Below are 19,978 nucleotides of genomic sequence, written 5' to 3'. Positions count from 1 at the left end.
ACAAACACACACACACAGACACACACACACAAACAGACATACACACACACAAACACAGACACACACACACAGACATACATACACAGACAAAGACACACACACACAGACACACACACAGACAGACATACACACACACAAACACAGACACACACACAGACATACATACACAGACAAAGACACACACACAGACACACACACAGACACACACACACAGACACACACACACAAACACACACACAGACAAACACATACACACAGACACAGACAAAGACACACACAGACAGACAAACACACACACACACAGAGATAGACACACACACACAGACACACACACACACACACAGACAAACACACACACACAGAGACAAAGACACACACACAGACACACACACACACAAAAAAACCTTTAAGTCTTTAAAATGTATAAATTATTAATACAGTGCTACTTTTAGAATTTTAGGTGTGGTGGTATTTACATGAAATACTAATTAAGATGTTTACAGGAGGAATTTGAAGCATTCAGGACATTCCACATTGTCCTGCAAGATATGAAGAGTCTCAGTGTTGGGAGAAAAAATTGAGAATAAGGGGTTGAGGGGAATGGCTCAGTGGTAAGAACATTGTTGGGCTCTGATGCTAAAATTCACAGTCTCCTAGGTCTGAAAGTTCTCTTGAGCTCAGCACAAGATGGAGGACTCCCTTCCCTTAGTGGGCCTTCCTCTTTTCTGCCTGATCTGGGTAGCCTGTCTCCCACACCCTCTTTCTGAGGAATGTCACATAGCCTTCATAAGATTACAGGTTCAAATGCCTTTCTCCTGATATGAACCTGTCCACCAAGCACCTGGGATTCCTAGATGCCTCTCCATGCAAATGAGGCATTCCCTGTATCCTCAACCCCAGCCAATAGGACATACCCCTCTTTCCCCAAAACTACACAGCTCTTGATTCACCCTGAATAAAGTTGAGCTCCTCTTGAAGCTGATCCCAGAAGTCTGCCATTTCCATCTGAGCCCTGTCCTTTGACTCTGCTTCCCTTGTCCCTGTGGGCCTGTGGCCAACAGTCCTTGGGGAGAAGGGAGGTCCACAAACACCTGTTGAGCAATCATGAGAACCTGAGTTCAGATTCCCAATACCCAGGTACAAGCTGAGCTTAGCGGTGCAGCCTGGGACCCCAGAGCTGTTTGGGGCAGAGGTGAGAGGATCCCTGAGACTGGCCACCAGCCTAGACAAAAACTGGTGAGCTCAAGGTTTGGTGAGAGACCCCATTTCAAGAGAAAGAGGTGGGTAATAATAATGCAGCAGGTCCCCAAGGCCCTTCTCTGACCTCTGCATGTATAGGTACAGTGGGGCACACCTGCAACACAGGCATGCATGCTAAAAAGTGCAACCAGATTTGGGGAGCACATTCACTTTTACGTTTACAGTAAGACCAGTTTAATGATGCCTTCTTCAGGTCTTCTCAGGAAGAGCCACTTTAAGACATGAGAAGTCCTTCCTTGCCTCCCATGCCGAAACATGACTACCAGGTTCCCTCTGGATTCTAAGGATGTGCTAACCTCTGAGTGTGGAGCAGAGACGTGAGTCTCACCAATATTTGAGGCCAAAGCCAGGTAGGGTTCTGACAGGGCGGATGGCTTTGCTGTATTAACCCTTTATAGCTCAAGAATGAACACATCCACAGATGAACTCAGGCACGTTGATTCTACAGCCAGCATTGTTGCAGAGACAATGATTTTCTGTCATTACATTTGTGAGAAAATGCCCTCGTCATTCCTTAAACTAAATGTCTGGACTTGAGCCATGTGCTCAACTTCTTTCTCCTGGAATGCACTGTTGTTTTTTTTTTCTTTTTAATATCTTCTTATTTATGTGTTTTGTGGAGTTAATCTCATGTATAAGCAGCTAGTTGAGGTTAGCCTTGAACTTCTGATCCTCTTGCCTCTGCCTCCTGAGTGCTAGAATATCAGATGTGCACCACTACCACACCCCAGACCTTACTCTGCCTTCCTGGGGTGCTAGGGGTGGAACCCAGAGCTCCATGCACGCAGGGGCAGTGGCTCTACCTGCTGTCCGACATCCCTAGGCTCCTTAGTGCACATTCTGTCTGTGAACTGAATAGCAGTGCAAGTATACATCCATGGTGATCGGCATTCTTTGTCTGTGGGGCTTAACCTTGGAAGACTGTTGTTAATTAACATTGCACAGATGTTTTAGGGTAGGTATGTGTGAGGTCATGCTCTCTTCATCTTAATCCAGACACTTCAGCCTCCCTATAAATTACTGTTGTCACCTGATAGTTCACAAGACTTAGTAGAAAAGTGAGGTTTTTAATCTTATATGTTCATGCATGCATGTGTGTGTGTGTGTGCGTGTGTGCACGTGTGTACACATGCATATGCATGCATGTGAAGGCCAGAAGTTGGCATTGGATGTTTGCCTTGATCACTGCCCATCTTGTATTTTGAGACAGGGTCTCTCAATGAACCTAAAGGTCACTGATTCAGCAAGAATGGCTCCGTTTGGAGACAATCTCTCCAGTTTCAGTGTCTTGGTATTTTTAAGCCATGTAGTCCATAAATCTACTAGAATCAAGGGGATATAAAGCAATAACTTTTTGTTTGATTTGTGTTTAATCAGAATCACATTTATTTCTTTACTTATTATATCCCTTGTGTTGTTATTCCTATCTTAAATACTTTCAAAGACCTGTTTAGCTTAGCTGAGGAGGAAGTATGTCCCCCAGAGGTAGGTGGATCAGTGCCAAATGACCATTGTTGCCATGGGTTGAGATTCCTCCTCCTCTTCCTCCTCCTCTTCTTCCTCCTCCTCCTCTTCCTCCTCCTCCTCTTCTCCTTCTCCTCCTCCTCTTCCTCCTCCTCCTCTTCTCCTTCTCCTTCTCCTCTTCTCCTCTTCCTCCTCTTCTTCTCCTTCTCTTTTTCCTCCTCTTCTTCTCCTCCTCCTCCCTCCTCCTCCCTCCTCTTCCTCCTTCTTCTTCTTCTTTTTGGTGTGTGCATATATAAGTAAAGTTCAGAAGAGGATACCAGAGGCCTGGAGGTGGAGTTGCAGGCAGATGTCAGCCAAGGGCCAGGGGGGTTGGAAACTGAACCAGTGTCTTCTGCAGCAAAGGCTCCAAAGCACTGAGTCATCTCTCCAGTCCTTGTTTGCCAAAAATAATTTATAAAGTTTTATTTATATCTTTAAAATTTTTTATTTATATTTTTAATTTATTTAAATTATATATTAATGTATTATAAATGCAATATAAATAAAAATAATATATTACTTATATTTTTAAATTATTCATATTTTAAAACTTGTTCTCACAAAACATTTAAAGGATACTCACTTACCAACACTCAGTGTATTTAATGACAAACTCCTCTATTTGTTGAGGATTTTGTCTGAGGAAAACATTGCTTTCATGGTTCTGATTCAGCTTTGCTGTGAGATTCTGATGAAAAGATGGAAGCAAGAGAATACAACTACTGAAAAACACAGGATAAAAACAGGAAAAGAATCACAGTACAGAAGCAAGCTCTCCCCAGGTGGGAACGGATCAAAACAAACACAAAGAACTCACAGGCTCCGTGTTACGCACTGGTTCTCCAACTTGGCCCCTGGGAGCTTCTCAGATCTATGACAAGTTCAAATCAATCTTCATTCATTTTTTTTATTTTTTAAGATTTACTTAATCATGTGTCTGTGTGTGGGTGTGTGCATGTGGGTGCAGGTGACTGAGGAGTCCAGCAGGGGGCGGCAGATCCCCTGCCCAGGAGACATAGAAAGTTGTGAGCCACCCTATGTGACTGCAAACCAAACCTAGGTCCTTTGCAAGAGCCTTAAGTGCTCTTAACCACTGAGCCATCTCTTCAGCCCCCAAAGGAATTTTCCTAGTACCACGAAGGTGTTTTGTATTTTGTGTTCTGTTTATTCATGTACAGCACAGTTTTCTGGAGTTTATGTGATGGGATACTCCAACAGATTGTCTGTAGAAGTATGTGTTAGGATACATCTGTCATGTATTGAGCCAGGTATTAAAGATATTTATAAAATTATAAAGCTGCATCTCTTCTTACTATATATTACAGTAAAAATCAATATACAAATTTAAATATAAATATACAAAAGTATATTTTAAATATTAAAAAATATAATTTAAATATTCCAAATAAAAGCTCATTGATTTCTTCAGGAAGCAATGAGGCTATAAAGTGTTTCTGAGACTAAAATCTTTCAAGAACCGATACCTCAAAAGATGAGAAATATACATTTGTGTATTCAATGCTGGTTAATATGTTTTTAAATCTAAAACAGAAAAAAAAATGAATTCTCTAAAAGTGATCATATAGGCCTGTGCGGAATACAGAACAATACCCCAGGTGTGTTTCCTTGATGCAATAAAGATTTAAGCTGTGGCCATGGTAGGAATGTTGGGCTGTTATGGGACTGTTCTTTTTCCTTTTTATAGATCTTCTGTATTTTAAATATGTGAATGTTTGATTTGTGTGGGATGAGAGTCTGTGTAAGAGAGAGGGGAGGAGAGGGGGAGAAGGGAAACAGGGAGAGAAAAAGAGAAAGACAGAGAGGAAGGGAGAGATAGAGGGAGGGGAGAGACATAGAAAGGGAGGGGGAAGAGAGAGGGATAGAGGGAGGGGAAAGAAAGAGGGGCAGAGAGAGAGAGAGAGGGAGGGAGAGAGATAGACAGACAAACAGACAGACAGACAGACAGACAGACGAGAGAAGCAGCAGCATACTGCAGCACTATAGAACAGGAGCTAAGGTCTTTCTCTATAGCCTAGCCTTGGGCTCTTAGTCCCCCTGCCTCTGCTTGCAGTTATAGATGTGCATCACAGTGCCTGGAGAAACATTTAAATATACTGGACTCATGAAAATGAAAATTAGCATAAAAGTACAAAGAACATGATTTTTATTTTTAATTTTGCCTGTGCTTGCTGCTGGGGATAGAGCCCAGGCCTTAGTGTTTGCCACTTAGGTGCTATACAGCCAAGCTACACACCCAGTCTGTCTCCCTCCCTCCTTGCCCTCCTCCTCCTAATTTCCCCTGCCCTCCTCCCTCCATGCCTCCCTCCTCTCCCTCCCCCTCCTTTTCTTTTAGTTTTGAGACAATGCTTTGCTAATTTACCCAGGCTGGCTTTGAAGTTACTCTTTAGCTCAGGTAAGCCTTGAATTCCCCAGCCCTCCTGGCTTAGCCCTTGGAGTAGCCAGGATCACAGTCTTGATTCTACAGGCTCAGCAGAGCACATGTTTTACAAGATCAATAATGAAGGGAAACCTCCATTATCTGCTTCTAAGAACAACTCAGACCAGCAGAATTAGCTTCCTCAGAATCAGCACATGTTTGAGTGCGAATCCTTTTTTGTTAGTGAAATGTAATGTAAAATCTAGTACCCAATGTTATTTACCAAAAAAAGTATAGATTCTAAACTTTGTTATGAGTGTAGTGAAGATAAAATGTTATCAATGTTAGGATGATGGCTAAACCTTTGTATGTTGTTGAGCGACAGTCGTAAATAGTCTTCCAAATAGATAATGGCAATTTTCCATCAGCATTATAAAATATTAATGATCTTTAATGTGGCTAATTTATTTCTAGCAATCTTTCCTGAGGAAATATTTAGAAACAGGGAGTATCTATACACAAATATATTCACAAAAGAATATTTTATAATGAAGTATACTTTCTAACAGCAGGAGTCTATGTGAACTAGATTATGATAAACATAAGAATAGCAAATAGAACCACATGGCTAATATTACCAGTAAGGACATTATTAAATAAGTCATTAATAGTTTGCATTAGTCAATACACAGTTTTTTTCTTGGTCATTACCAAGTTATAATTAACTTAGAATGGTGAATACAACATTTAACATAGCTTATGAATCTAACTATATGAACCAAATTTGGTGGCACATATCTGTAATCCCAGCAAGTTGGGAGGCAAGGCAGAGAGATGGAGAGTTTGAAGCTAGCCTGGGCTATATAGCAGGACCCTATCCCTATCTCAAAAAAAAAAAAAAAAAGGAAAAAAGGAAAAAAAGCTAACAGAAGTGTGCCTCAGTACATTTACAGCGATGTGTCTGTGTTCTAGAATAATGAGTATTTTTTTAGTCATCTTTTTAGCATCCTTCCTTAATTTCCTAATTTTGCTTTTACGATGAACAAGTATTATACTGTAAATGGAAACAATATGACCCAAATTGAATTTGCACACAAGTATTGCCGTTTTAACCTATCGATTTGCCACCCGTTGGGAGCAGCTGTGAAATGAGGTCGGAATTCTACTCTGAGTTGCTCTCTCTCGGTCAGCCAGTGGCCAGTGGAACAGGGTGCCCTTTAATCTCCCTTTGCTTCTAACCATGATTCCATCGTAAACAAGCCGAGCTGTCTTGACCTTTTCCTTACCTATCAGAGGATTCTCTAGCCCATTCTAAAACCTGAAAGCTAAGTGGTTCCCTCTCTCTAGCTGATTCACTTTCTCTAGCTGCAGCAGAAACCCAGCATCTGCCTATCACAGTGTTCCTCTTTGACTACATATTTTCTTCTGATTAATCCACATCATTTACATATTTTTTCATTTCTTTATCTTTTTGGGGGGGATATTTTATTTATTTATATTGCAAATGTTATTCCCTTTCCCAATTTCCCCTCTGGAAACCCCCATCCCACCCCTCTCTTGCTTCTATGAGGGTGCTCCCCCACTTACCTACCCACTTCGGCCTCCCCACCCTGGCATTCCCCTACACTGGGGCATAGAGCCTTCACAGGACCAAGGGCTTCTCCTCCCATTGATTCCTGGCAAGGTCATCCTCTGCTACATATGTGGCTGGAGCCATGAGTTGCTCCATGTGTAATCTTTGGTTGGTGGTTCAGTCCCTGGGAGCTCTGTGGGGGTCTGATTGGTTGATATTGTTGTTTTTCCTATGGGGTTGCAAACCCCTTTAGCTCCTTCAGTCCTTTCTCTAACCCTCCATTGGGGACCCTGTGTTCAGTCCAATGGTTGGCTGCGAGCATCCACCTCTATATAAAATCTACGTCATTCACACTTCCAGAGGGTCTGGTCATGCCATCTCTTAGTCTACTACGTACGTGGCATACACAAGGAACATGTAGATCCCTGTGGTCCCCATGAACTCTGCTTATGATGGCCTTGGGTGATTCTCATCCTGGAAGAATCCACTAGAATCTGTAGAGATCCAAGGCATCTAGATCTGAGAGGATAGATGTGGTCTAGTAGCAAGTCACCGTGCTCTTCTTCGCACCTCAGTCGGTTTCACTAGATCTTTCAAAGCATGCTATCAGCTCTTACAGACAGCTCAGTCTTGGACACTACCATTAACATCTGAAATCATAGACATGTTAATGAAGCTATCATGAGTTATTTAAATATAGTATGCAATATGATATTTAAATCCATAGCCATCCATGCTAGAGAACAGTGATATACTCAGGTGTTGACTCAAACATGTTACTAAACATGTCGATGAAGATGCTACTCATGTGTACCATTAGCAGCTCTGCGCCAATCCACTCCCTTGCCGTGAAATGTAAAATCCTCATGATTTAAGTGATATCATGTGGTTGGGAATAAAGTTTTGATCTCCTAAGACTTTTTCAATGGAAAACTCACAGAGTTAAAAGTTGATCTGTGTGTGTAATTTGTCATGCCCGGGGTGGGAGTTGAGATATTTGATGCTGCTGTGTGATTGACATGTACTGATGAGTCTCTTTTTAAACTTGCAGCAAATAGTGGCAGCAATAAACGCAGGGATTATCCCCTTAGGAAACAGCTCCAATCAAGTTAGTCACTGGGACCTCGGAAGCTCTTTCTTCTTTGCTGGTACTGTTATCACAACCATAGGTAGGAGACGACTCCCTTTCTCTCTTTCTTTTTGGTATGGTTTGCGGCCCGACACTCATCTGTTCGGATCTCCCTTTTATAGTTGGTCAAAGCCATCTGAGATAGAAAACTAGGTTGTAATACATAGAGTTAATTAAATGTTTGAATGGAGGGACTCGGCAAACTAGCCATCAGTTCAGAATGTAGAGTTAAGCTTAAAATCTGTACCTGTAAAACTCAGGAGCGATATGGTGGAGACATTTGATATGTAATAATATATTGTAATATATCAAGATTGGTTTGAGATGATAGTTTCTGGTTCATATAAGCCCGGCCCCCCATCCCCAACCAGACCTCTTGTCTTCAGTGTGGCAGCATGATAGGATTTGACTTCAGTTTGACTTTGATGTGATTATTTGATGTTACCTATCTCAGTTTATAAATCTTACCCTCCTCCCCTTAACAGAGCACTTGCTGTTGTATCGATTGCTCATGTGTTAGGATTACTTCAGGTTGTGTTGTCTGCATGTTATATTTTGATAGTACCATAGATATATTAACTGTGTTAACTGTGACCCCAGGCTGGACTCCAGATGTCTTGCCTAATCTCATTTTCTTTTTTCTCTACAACCTTAGAAATATTGTTGCAATGGAAGCTCATGTTGTTTTTGGGCTTGTCTTGGGTGTGCTCAGCACTTTCCTGACAGCAGGATAAATCCTCCCTCTAGTAAGCAGACCTTCCATGCTGCAGAACTTCCCAGAAGATTTCTATTCATATCCCATACTACGAGCCACCTTTGCCATTCTCCAAGGCTGGGTGAGGGTTCCAGCTTTCTGGTTCATGCAAGGGAGTGCATTTAAACAATGACCTTTGAAAATAAGGATACAGATTCATCAGAGTCATGGATGCATTTCAGGCAAGGAGAATACACAGACGGGCTCATCTATCATGGGATGGGATCTCTGCTTATGGGATGGCCTGAGACTGTGAATGTTTCAATTTTATTGTTGATTGCCATCAACAAATTATAATTCACTGCACTGTTGTAGATACAGTTTTTGGGGTCACTTCTCAGCACTGTTAGGACCTTCCTGTGATGGTCGTTTTCTCTGGAGATCAAGAAAACAAGGTTGATGCCGACATTTCTCTCAGCGGGGTCAAAAGTTGTGTGGCTGTGAAAATCTGGACGAACAGGAACCTTGGTTCTTAACCATAATAGCAGGTTGTGTTTGAGGCTTAGACATGTTGGCCGTTTCTACTGTGGAAATGACTATTTATTGTGTAAATTACTTAGAGTCTGTAAGCATTGGGGGGAGGGGAGGGTGAAAATGAAAGAGAAAGGCTCATAGACTGAGTGAGAACAGTTTGTTCCTGTCCAAGGATAACTCTAGAGTTTGCATCATAACTCATTGTGCCGCTAAATTATTTCACAAGAGACGCAATCATTATATGCCCTGAGGGCTGTGCTGTATGTTTAGAGACAGTCTCATTGTTTTTTGAATCCCCAAATTCAGAAAGTTTCACAGACATATACTTCAATGCATGAAGATAAATAAACCATTGTTACCAGCCTTACCCCTAAATTATAGCCATCTAACGCAGTAGCTGGTTATTTGGGCTATTTAGGAAGCCACATGAGAGCCCTGTCTTTTACTGATCCATCTCAGTTTATAGCCTATGGTTGCTCAAGTCATTCCGAGTCACCCCTCTGGGATCTCTTGCTTCATGGTCTTTGTCACTCCTGTGTCAAGGCCATCTTCTCTGACCTTGGACTAGATGAAGAGTTAGACTAGGGTGAAAACTTTGGTTTCTCTTGAAGTGTCCATGTGACAGCCAGATTTCGCACCTGTGCCATTCAAAGAGTAAGTATCAGTGCGTTGCTGTGCTCTCGTGACCCTTATGTGTTTCTCGGCCATGCAGGCTGCGTGCGCCCTGCCACTAACTGCACTGCTCCTTTTGAAACTAGAACTTGGGAGAGATTTGTGGAGGCGACTTTCAGTATCTTGGGTAGGGTGTCCCGTGAAGGTGGTGCTCCATGCTGCCATGAGGGCTGCAGATGTCCCTGGCTTTTCTATTTCACGTTATCAGTTTAAGAGTCAAATACGAACCAGGCAGCTAGTACACTGGAACAAGGCTCAAGGGAAGGTTTATTATGCAAAGCGCCATATTAAACTTTAAGACCCACATTTAAGGCATTGCTTCCCAATTACTCACTTTTTCTAAATTCGGGTCCTTCCAGCTTCCCCAGAATCTATTCCACAGCTGCACATATGCTGTCTATCCATGACAATTCTTTTTTTAATTTTTTTCCAGACCCTACGTCTAGCCTACCAGCTCACATAGTTGGCTCTGCCTTACAGCAACCTCAGACTTGACCAATCATCTTTCTAGTTGCTACTAGAATTGGTCTAGTCCAGTTTTACTACACATCAGTTTTACTGAAGAGGCTTTACTCAGACTCGTACCGTGTTTCCAAAAAGCCTCAGCCCCACACCTGTTGCTGCTAGAGATGCCAAGTCTATAAATTCAGGGATTTTTATCTGTTTTGTTTTTTTCCCCCAAACCCCCAGTTTCTGAGATATACGGGGTGTTTAAAAATGAATTTGGTGAGTGCCGCAGAGATGGCTCAAGGGTTAAGAACACTTGCTGGTCTTGTAGAGAATGCAGGTTGGCACAGATTAGGCAGCTCATAATTCCTGGAACTGGTTTCAGGAAATCCACTCTCTTTGATGGAGTCCGCAGGCACCTGCACACATGTGGTGCAAATGAAACATACACACACACACACACACACACACACACACACACACACACACAAAATAAGTAAATTTAGTTTTAAAAGAATAAATCTTAAAATTGAGAACAAATAGGCAGTTAGGTGGTGTAGGCTGTGGGTCAGTGGATATATTTGATCTTAAACTGACAGCTAGCATGAGCCATGGCTCAGTGGATATTCCTTGACTCTGACCTGATAGCTATGATACTAAAGTCAGGGCGTGTTCATCAACAGCTGGCTTGATCATGCATTTTTTTACTCAGTGGAAAGCAAATGCCCTATCCCTAACTAAGAGCATTTAATGAGAACCCATGGGGTCCTTTACAGGATATTGAGGTAAGTGGTTAGGAAGGAAGGGGAAAAGCATGCTTGCCTCTGGTTAGTGTCATTCCAAGACTGGAAAAAGAGTTAGTGATTTCCAAGGCAAATGTATATGGATGAAAGAATCGCAGGCACAGTGAGTTGAGGGAGAGAGAGGAAGGTAGAAAGCCCTGGGTCTGCAGGTCATCTGGAGTGGTCGCTGATGTTGGAGGGCCTCATCCCGAGGAGCCTGTGACTTGGTGCCACTCTAAGTGGCTCATTTTGGATTCTCACTGCTTTTGCCACCATTGGGAGCTTAAGGAAGAAGGACACAGACACTGCTTGCAGCCTCATTGCAGAGATAAAATTTACACATGCAAAGGAACCAGAGGTGTCACATAATCCTTACATGGAACTGAGGTCGCAATGTGGTTAATGGAGAGCATGGGCCAGAGCTGAAGACGATGAACCCAAGTTGGATGTGAACTGTGAACTGGAACCGTGCTTTGAAGAAAACATTGTGTTTCTGCTGGTGGAAGAGAAAAGCTGCCCGGGTCTGTGGCAGATCAAAGTAGAACCCAGTCAGAGCATCAAGTTGACTTGGTTTGAGGATGAGGAAGCAATCATTTATCATGTAGACCAGAGGGTCATTTTAAGGGGGTAGCAGGAAATACTGACTGCTAGAGGTGGAGGGGAAAAGGCATTTGAATGTAAATTGATATTCGAGGATATTGTACCTACTAAATAAGAGAAAATATTGATTTTTTTTTAAAGTGGGAGATGGCAGTGGTGTTAAGTACACCAGGAAGAAGGTGACTAGAAACGTCTCAATGGAATAATTAGCAAGTGGGGACAGTGACACACAGGAGTCATGGGAGCCACAGTGACACACAGGTGCTACTGGAGCCACAGGAGCAACAGGACCATCGCTTGGGATGTCAGGACTTGGTGTGGGAAGATGAGAGGGAGACAGTGGTAGACAGAATTAAATGAGGGACGAAGTTGGTCTTGGTGACTAAATGAGGAGAAGGGAGTGAGGACCTTGAAAGCAAAGAGAGTATTTAGACCGTAGACTTATAATTCATCGAGAGCTAGCGTTGATCCTATTCAGAAAACCAAGTTAAAAAAAAATAGCCAAGGTTTTAAATGCTGTGTTATTTTAGGAAGCTTCATTTTAGCACTTTATCCTCCCCCCAGCCCCCACCGACTTTTATTTCTTTCTTTATTTTGGTTCTTCTTTAACTCTGCTGGCTCAGTTATGTTACCTTCTGGTCATGGCACTGGGGTCAGAAAGACCAATGGCCAATCGGAATGCCAATAAACAAGACGGGTGTTTGCAGTGAATGCTGCAGAGAGCCTGAAGTGTGATCATGGAAACCAGAGCAGGGAGTGGGCGGCTTTTCCAAAGAGGCTGCCACAGGAACTCTGAGGGGGCGACAGCATCTGAAACCTGAGGGATGAAAAGAAGTCAGCTATGTAAAGACAAGTGGAAAGACGAGTTCAGTCAGAGGGCACAGCCATGGCACAGATCCTGAGTAACATAGGGTCTTGCATGTTCAAGGAATGCAGATGAGGCACAGAGCAGCCCCTGGAGATCTGGAAGAAGGGCCCCAAGAGGAAGCCATGGAGGTTCACAAAGAAGCAGGAGCCAGAGCAGGAGGGATTTAGAGGGTCAGGGTCAGGGTCTCTGTGGAGTGGGAACCACTGCAGAATCTCACCAAAAGGGTAGGGGTGGGGCTGAGGAGATAACTCCTGTGGTGAATAAATAAAGTGCTTGTTCTGTTAACGGGAGGTCCTGACTCAAGGTCCTCTTTAGTTTACCATCCCGGGCATTCCTTTAGGTCTAAGTAGAGAATCTTTCCTTTCAGGGACACCTGTCACCTTTACAAAGAATACTCACTTTCTGCTACCACAGTGCTGAGACTGAGTTCAGCTGTGTGGTTCATATGGCTTGTGTGGTATCTGTGTTTTTCTATATTGGGCTTTCTGTTTGATTTTACTTGGCTTGAAGTGCTAAAGATATTATGATATTGATACCTGGCTTGCTGCAAAGCTTTATGCCACCAGTTTGGAATTGCATTTGGCTGATGAGAAACAAAGCCTGGGGAAAGAAGGAGGAGGAGAAAAGAAGGAAGTAAAAGGAAGAAGGAGGAAAGGAAGAAAGGAAAAGAAGAGAGAAAGGGAGGAAAGGAAGGAAAAAGAAACAAAAAGAAAAAAAGGAAGAAAGAAAGGGAAGAAAGAAGGAAAAGAGAAAGAAGGAAGGAAGAAAAAAGGGAGTAAGAAAGGAAGGAAGGTCTGGAGAAATTTTATCAAGCAGTTCTAGATGAGGAGAAGGAAGAGGAGGAGAAGGGGAGGAAGAAGAGGAAAAAGAAGAAGAAAAGGAGGAGAGGGAGAGGGAGGAGGAGGAGAAGAAGAAGAAGAAGGAGGAGGAGGAGGAGGAGGAGGCGGCGGCGGCAAGAAACAATGTGTTTTGGAAACACAGAGAGTGTGTTGTAAACTGTAAGACATTTTCTTTTGCTGGCTTTTGGCTGGAGTGGAAAGAATGGAAAACTATAAACTGTATCTCTGAATTCCCAATGTTTTGTGATCCATGTGGTGAGTATAGAAATCTCTCTACCACTGTGTGGAGTCGAAGGGTCTTGAAGTAGAAGTGTAGAATTTGCCACAAACCCTCCCAAGAAGGTGAAGTGCCGGTATCTTTGAGTATTGAGTGCTAACTGATTAATTTAGCACACTCATGTGTCTGTGGCATTTCACCAGCCTCTGAGAGAGCTGCACGCTGGATTTTTTAAAAGTCTATTTTAAATGAAAGTTGGGATTCTTTCAGGCAACCTAAAGATGAGTAATTGTGCAAACCAACTTCTAACTTGGACTCGTTATATTTTTAAAATAACTTATTAAAGAGGACGATTATTTTAAAAGCTTGGAATACTGGTATTGTTCTACTGAATGAGGAAGTGCAAATGAGATTGTTTTGGGTCTCTGACTCGATGACTCTTGCCTACACTAAATTAATGAAAGTAAAACTCGCATAAAGATGTTAACGTAAGTTCTTCCTATCCAAAATCTGCATGCAAGCTTATGTGTTGTCTGGAGGAGGAGGAGAAGAGCAAGAGTAGAAGGAGGAAGATGAGAAAGAGGAGAATGAAGAGGAAAGGAAGAGGAAGAGAAGGAGAAAAAGAGGAGGAGGAGGAGGAGGCGGCGGCGGCGGAGGAGGAGGAGGCGGAGGAGACCACCCCCACTCTGCCACCACCTGTCAGAGAAGATGCCCCGCGGGTGGAGTAAGATTTGTAGAGTCCAACTTTATGTTAGAAGTCTGATGGAGTCAGATTCTTGTGAGCAGTGTTGCAGACTCCTGAGTGGATGAGCTAGATTAGTCATCTATCTTCTCATTGCGCATGCTCCCATGCCGAGCAAGAGGAGGAGCGCAGAGGTACACGGAGTACCTTGGGCTTCTTGAAAACGGATTTGGAATCCTTTGGTGTTTCCTAAGCATTGGCCTTTTTTTTTTTTTTTCAGTATTATATCAATATCAAGTTTGCTTGTTATCAGAACAAAAGGATGTTTTCTCTCATTTGTACATAATTTTGTACAGTTTACAATAATACACTTTTAATCTTCTGGGAACGAATGACAACTTCTGTGACCTTGAAATTGTCCCAAATAGGGCCTGGAGAGATGGCTCATCAATTAAAGGCTCTGGCTGCTTTTACAGAGGACCAAGGTTTGGTTGCTTAGATGGTGGCTCACAACCATGTATAACTCAAATTCCAGGGGATCCTTTACTTTCTTCTGGCCTCAGTAGGCACCAGCCATGAACACAGTACACATACATACGTGCATGGTAAACACTCATTCATGCTAAATAAAATAAATAAACCATAAAATCACACACCCCCAATTAGCAACAATAGATCTTCATGTCCTGAATAAACACCTCATCTATCTCTTCTAGTCCCCCGCCCCAATCTCTTAGCTCTGGTCTACAATACTGTTGGTCCTAGGGTGTAAATTTTATCAAGCATCTGGCAGAACAACACAAAGCCAGTCTCAGCTCTGAATCTAACGCTGGGCAGGATGCTTAAAAGAACAGTGTTCTTGCAAAAGTCTCATTTAACAAGGAAGGCATAGAGTGACATTTGGTCAGGCTTGTCTACTTTCAGCTCATAATTATACTGCACATCCTTGAAGGTTTTTAGAACAGTGAAGTCTTACTCTTAAAGAGTTGGCATTGCTTAGTACTGAAGGCATAGCATGGCAATGACAGAAGAGCTGGTGCTGGTGACACTCATGCACATAAACCATTGTAAGTAGGAAGGAATTCTGGGAAGTTCTTGGTTCTAAACTGTCCAGAGAAATACTGCTAGCATGAACAATTAAAAGCTTAAGTCATCAGAAATTCATGGTACCTACTAACCTTAAATTCTGGTCACTTCTAACACTCCTTTGAAATTTAAAAAAAAAAAAAACAAGTAAGCAAGCTAGCAAACAAGCAAGCAAGCAAACAAACAAAAGCAGTGTCCAGGTTTAGTGGCTGCATCCATCATATCTCTCTGAAGATGCTAACAAGGAAGGCCATTGCTGGGCTGTGGATATGGCTCTATGAATAAAAGTGATGCCACACAGGCCGAGGACCTGCATTTAAGTCTTTTGAACCCACAAAATAGACTTGGTAGTAATAAGCATCTATAATTTTAGTGCTCCTGTGGGTGGCGGTGAGGGTAAGGTTTCTATAAGAAAGGCTATATAAGAAAGATTCTATATGTGAGAATCTGCTCACCTTTGGGTAACCAGATCTTGGGACACAGAATTTAGCATTAGAATACATAGCAGCCCCAGGCCAACCCCAACATTTCCCCCTTTTGTCTAAATAAAAAGGCTCTTTCTCTTGCAGTAACAAAGTATATACAGTAAGAACAATTATGCAATCTCTGGTATCATAATTACATTTATAATGTCCAGGCCATCTATTTGGTGATTTAGGAGAAAGTATTCTATTATCTATCCTATCTTGGTGAGTTTAGAGTTCTGTATTTAAATCACATTTCTCATTACCATCATAAGACTTTAAATCCTCCAACTTTCAGAATTTGTAATTACCAATCTTAAAACACCCATTTACAATTTCCCCCAACCTTCATAAAACATGGTCTAGACCCTCTAACCTTCATTTATCAACCTTAAGACACCTTGTTATAACTTAAACTTTCATGCTTTCCACCTTCCTAACTTGCATTTGCCATCCCTAAAATATCTCTTTTATCTCTTTAGATTCTAAAATATTTTCTTAGATCCTTTATAACTTAAGTTTAATTGTGAGACTACAACTATCTAGTCTTCAACCCATCAGAAACTTGAGAATGAATAAATATTAACTGAGTATGTAGGAAGTGCAGACTTCCAAAAATTATCAAATGACAGGCTGACTGGATAGTCCCCAAAATTCTCTATAATGTTGGAGCACCTACTTTTAGCCTTTTGTCCCAGACATATTTGTGAACTAGGAACTGAAAAGGACTTGCTTACCCTGTCTTAGCAGGGCTTGGCAGTTAACTTTGCCTATGTCCAACTTTTGTTTACTTTGGACAGCACTTTGTCTGCAGAGAGAGTTAGGGCATTTTCTTTGCCCAGTGGCTAGCTTGCCATAATTGAAGTCATCTCCAAATGGAGGTCCTTCAATGCTCAGCATCTTCTTCCAAGTAGAATGGAGTGCTGCCAGGAGCTGACATGTCTCAATAAAAAGGCCTTAAATAAATAAAAAATCATCAAATGCCATATTCTGTTAGTCTCTGAGGTTTTGAAGACCGTCTATCTATTCATAGCATATCTGAGTAGGTAAACTTGTTTTTAACCTATTCAACCTAGGAAGCAACTTGTGTAATAAATTAGCCTAGTGCCTAATATGACCGTGAGTTTGACTATCTGAGTATCAACTTACGTTTCTTAATTATCTTAAACAGTTTGTAATAGCATCTTTAAAAAGGACTAGAACCCTACAACTACAAATGAATTGTACTGGTCCAATACCTTATAAGATTTAAAATATAATACATGATATGTTGTAACAAAAATAGCCTCAAATTTTGCATCAATGTATAAAGATCTATACCAGTCTAACAAAATGTAACCTTGATATGTATTAATATATAAATATCTATACCGATGTAAGATTTTTGGCTAGTAGTAGCTCTAATAATTGAAGAGTAGATTCAATAATCTATCAATTATTTCTATTATTTCTATATTTTTCCTACATCTCCCCCCTTTTTCTCTTCAACCTTCTCTCCCTACATAATAATGAGAGACAGAGAAAAGAAAAGAGAGAATCCTTGAGTCTAATTTTTTATTTCTTGTTATTTCTGGTATAAGACAATTTAATACTTTGTAACCAACCCCTTTATAACAAGTATCCATTACCCTATAGGATCACCAAAAATCATCCACCTCACTAATTGGGAATGGAGTGACATGTTCTCTTAACATTGTGTTCTGCTATTTAGGGGCAATAGCATCTCTTGTGGACCTTAAGAAAATTGGGATAGTAGCTAAGTCATGGGGGAACTAGCTGTGTCATTTGTTGTCTGGTCTCTGTAGGATGGGAAAGTTCAGGGCTCAAACTGAAGACCTGGTCACATCATTCTGTAGGGTTGTATGAACCAAGGTCATCTGAGGTCAGCAACTCTCCCTAAAGCCATTCCGGATATAAGTCTCCTGAGAAAACAGCATTGAGGCAGGCTGAGACAGGATCAGGCATCCCAGCACCCTCAAGGGGGTGGATCCTGTTAAGGCTGGTTCCTTGGTTGTCATTTTCTGAGAACCTCAGAAGCTCTCATAAGTAATCTATAATTTTATACCAACAATGTTTGGAATGTGTGAGGTGTACAGATCCATTAAGATTTCAATGTTCTTTGAGCAGGTGAAAGACATCTGTCTTTCTTAAGCCATTTCAGATTGTAACCAAAGTGTATGATAAATCTCCATCCATGCCACATGACAGGATGGCATGATGAGTCCCGAGGACTCTGTAGACAACAAGATCTATTGGCTATGAATAGGTGAAGTTCTGATTGGAGACATAGACATGTCCCCATCAGTTTCAGAGTGGTTTCATTAGAAACTTTAAACATTACCCTTCTGGTTTTCCTTTTCTTCTGGTCTGTAGGCAAGATCTTCAGGAGGTCTCCCTCAATCACATCTGATCCTTATGATTTTGGAGGAATCTAAAGCCTTTTCTCCTCCTTTGTTGACACAAACCCGAAATCTCTCTCCAAATATAACATACCTTTTGTCTAGTGGTTTGAAGTCATTATAAGTACAGATAGACCCAATCTAGCAGCCCCATTTTTATCTAGGTATGTCCTATTTTGACCTCTCTCAAAGAGGATGTATAGTACCATCATTACTATTGAACATATAACCATTTTCATGTTGATAACTGAAAACAAGATTGTATGGATTACAAGTATCCAAATCTAAATAATATATTTATTATTATTATTGATTGAGACAGAGTTTTATTGTGTAGCCTGGCCTATCCTGGATTTGCTCTGTAAACTGCGTTGGCCTCAAACTCATAAGGAATCTATTTTTCTGTCTTTGTTTCCTTTAGCAATTCCTACTGTCATGTGCCACCATAATTGGCTCATCCTACCTCATGTAAGCTCTCATGAGTTGCCATCATTCTTCCTGTGGGAGGGTTGGATGCTCAGAGTAACATGATATTTTACCTCATATAAGCTTTCAATAACTCTTGGCTGTGGGAAGCATACAGCTTGCTTGTTTGTTTCCCAGCCTTCAACATGGTATTCCACTCCTGGTTGTCAACCAGCTGTGGGAAGCATGCAGCCTGTTCCCTGGTGGTGGCCTCTGTGACCTTGCTGGCCTGACTGCATAGCAGGGGCACTCAGTGCCTCTGTGATTTCACCACCACCTGTCCTGAGCAGGGACTGGGCTGTTGCTACCTTCTCAGCCACCATCATGGTCTTAAAGAGACAGTGGTTCTCCTACCTACCTTGGTTTTGGATAGCATTAGGTTTTATCCATGGTCATTGTATTCCAGTCTTACTTAGACTTTCTCAGTCTTACCCAGAGCCCCTCTTTAACCACAGAGCAGCTCTTGAGAAGTGTCCAGGCTGGCGTCCAAGCCAGCAACCTGTACTCATAGGCTTTTTCCACTACCCAATTCGGGCTAGAGAAGTAGGTGTCTACAAGTTAGTGTACCTCCAAACCTCACCTCTGGGAGGGCCCAAGAGAAGCATGGTGCACACAAGGCTGGGCTACAGGATGTCAGCAGCCTTTATTAACCTATCAGAGATAATTTGGGGGCATGGTTTACACAACAAAGGCTGGTGTACATGAGAATCTGCTCATCTTAGGGCAAGCAGACCTTGGGATATAGAATTTAGTATTAGAATGCATATTAGCAGCAGACTACGCTGAGCACCCAGGGTTAGTTATGATGTCATGATTCATTTCTTTAATTTCAGCATTCAGAAAGCAGAGGCACTCAGGATTTCTATGTGCACTGTTGCATCTAGCTAGTCTCAATAAAGCCAAAATAAGTAAATTGATAGGTAGACGAATGGATAGATGGATATATAAATAGATAGTTTTCATTAGGGAACCATGCAACTGAGTTTTAAAAAAAACTCACAAAGAAATTCTCATAATATTTAAAGTAAACATCCAAAGTCCCAGTGTCCAAAGTTCGGAGGCGGCCATTTGAGTGACATCATAGTATCAGGTGACATCATTTGAGTGACATCATAGTATCAGGTGTCTTGTCTCTGCAACTCCAAGATTCTGAGTTTAATTCTTTCAACATGATTAGCAATGTATGCTTCAGGAACCTAGAGTCCTACCATTGTCAAACCATGACATTTTGGGTTTAAAATCAAATAAGAATTTAAGAGGAGAAGAAAATGAAATCTAATTGCCAGAAAAAAAGAATTCAATATATTCTTTTGGACTTATGTAGGCTTATCATCATAAAACAAAAGTCAGTATGAAAGGGTGGTAGTAAGCTATAGAAACAGAAAGG

General features: G+C 41.6%; 1 protein-coding gene across 7 annotated transcripts in view; it reads left to right on the top strand.

Annotated features, from left to right (window-relative positions):
- Nucleotides 1-19,978, top strand: part of Kcnk2 (potassium two pore domain channel subfamily K member 2) — a 181,983-nt gene that overhangs the window by 89,848 nt on the left and 72,157 nt on the right. For 5 of the 7 annotated variants that reach the window (XR_003837942.1, XM_021160593.2, XM_021160601.2 and 2 more), the window contains exon 3: nucleotides 7,765-7,882. The exons of the other annotated variants lie outside the window; for them this stretch is intronic. Coding sequence is in view for 4 of the 5 variants with exons in the window: in XM_021160593.2 (XP_021016252.1) it covers nucleotides 7,765-7,882 (118 nt within the window). In the remaining variant the exon portion in view is untranslated. The remainder of the gene's footprint in view (nucleotides 1-7,764; nucleotides 7,883-19,978) is intronic. 7 annotated transcript variants of the gene reach the window in all.

Source organism: Mus caroli, chromosome 1, assembly GCF_900094665.2.
Source record: "Mus caroli chromosome 1, CAROLI_EIJ_v1.1, whole genome shotgun sequence".
Taxonomy (NCBI): Eukaryota; Metazoa; Chordata; class Mammalia; order Rodentia; family Muridae; genus Mus; species Mus caroli.
Note: the sequence above shows the minus strand (reverse complement) of the source record. Positions and strands in the feature narration are given on the sequence as shown.